The sequence below is a fragment of the Frankliniella occidentalis genome, unplaced genomic scaffold, assembly GCF_000697945.3.
Source record: "Frankliniella occidentalis isolate FOCC.00 unplaced genomic scaffold, Focc_3.1 Scaffold5, whole genome shotgun sequence".
In the NCBI taxonomy this organism is placed as follows: domain Eukaryota; kingdom Metazoa; phylum Arthropoda; class Insecta; order Thysanoptera; family Thripidae; genus Frankliniella; species Frankliniella occidentalis.
This window is the reverse complement of record NW_026267135.1, coordinates 1,399,010-1,399,699: the sequence shown is the minus strand read 5'-3', so window position 1 is coordinate 1,399,699 and position 690 is coordinate 1,399,010. Positions and strand designations below refer to the sequence as shown.

At 54.2% G+C, this 690-nt stretch overlaps 2 protein-coding genes across 2 annotated transcripts in view; one reads left to right on the top strand and one right to left on the bottom strand.

Moving 5' to 3' along the window:
• LOC113214399 (UDP-GlcNAc:betaGal beta-1,3-N-acetylglucosaminyltransferase 9) overlaps nucleotides 1-690 on the bottom strand; it is a 72,440-nt gene that overhangs the window by 39,640 nt on the left and 32,110 nt on the right. The gene's annotated exons all lie outside the window — the stretch shown is intronic.
• LOC127749922 (uncharacterized) overlaps nucleotides 411-690 on the top strand; it is a 10,075-nt gene continuing 9,795 nt past the window's right edge. Inside the window, exon 1 of the mRNA XM_052270013.1 lies at nucleotides 411-464. Coding sequence (XP_052125973.1) covers nucleotides 411-464 — 54 coding nt within the window. The remainder of the gene's footprint in view (nucleotides 465-690) is intronic.

Here is a 690-nt window from a genome sequence, read left to right as displayed (position 1 = left end):
CCCCCCATCCCCTGACCGACCCCTCACACAATTAAGGGCTCCGTCACCACCACCGCTACCCTGCGCGCGAGCTCCTCCAGCCCCGGCCCGGCTCGGACCCCCACAGACCGCACATCCCACCGGGCTTGTTGTGCACGATAGGCTGTGCGAGGCTGTCCGCACCAGCAGCCGCGACGACACCGCACGGCGTGTTCACGGTATGGAATGGAAGTTCCGTTACATTGAAACGCGGGCATATATTCGCACGCGACACAAAGCAGGCAGGTGTATGTAAGGATAAGGGGCTCACGCTCCCAATGAGAAATGTAAAGTGGAATCATTAATCAGATTATAGAAAAATATAATCAATTCTCTCGCTCCGCCGCATCATTTGTGGGAAATAAAATGTGCTAGGTCTGTGTGCTACCAACATGGCGTGGGATCAGAACTATTGTGGTATACGTATTGTTCTTGTATATGTGAATGTGTGTGTGTGTTAGTGTGTGTGTGTGTGTGTTTATGTGCTGAGTGACCCCTTATTGATGCGGTACTGTGGGACACCCAATAAATATATATATCTCTCTCTCCCTCCCTCCCTCCGAAATCGCCGGGCCCCGTTGAAATACCCTTCGTAGCGTATCTCTCTGGGAAGGGTGGCGCAGTGCGCGCAACCTCGGCGTGGCGTGGCTTGGTGGGGTAGGGTGGGGTAGG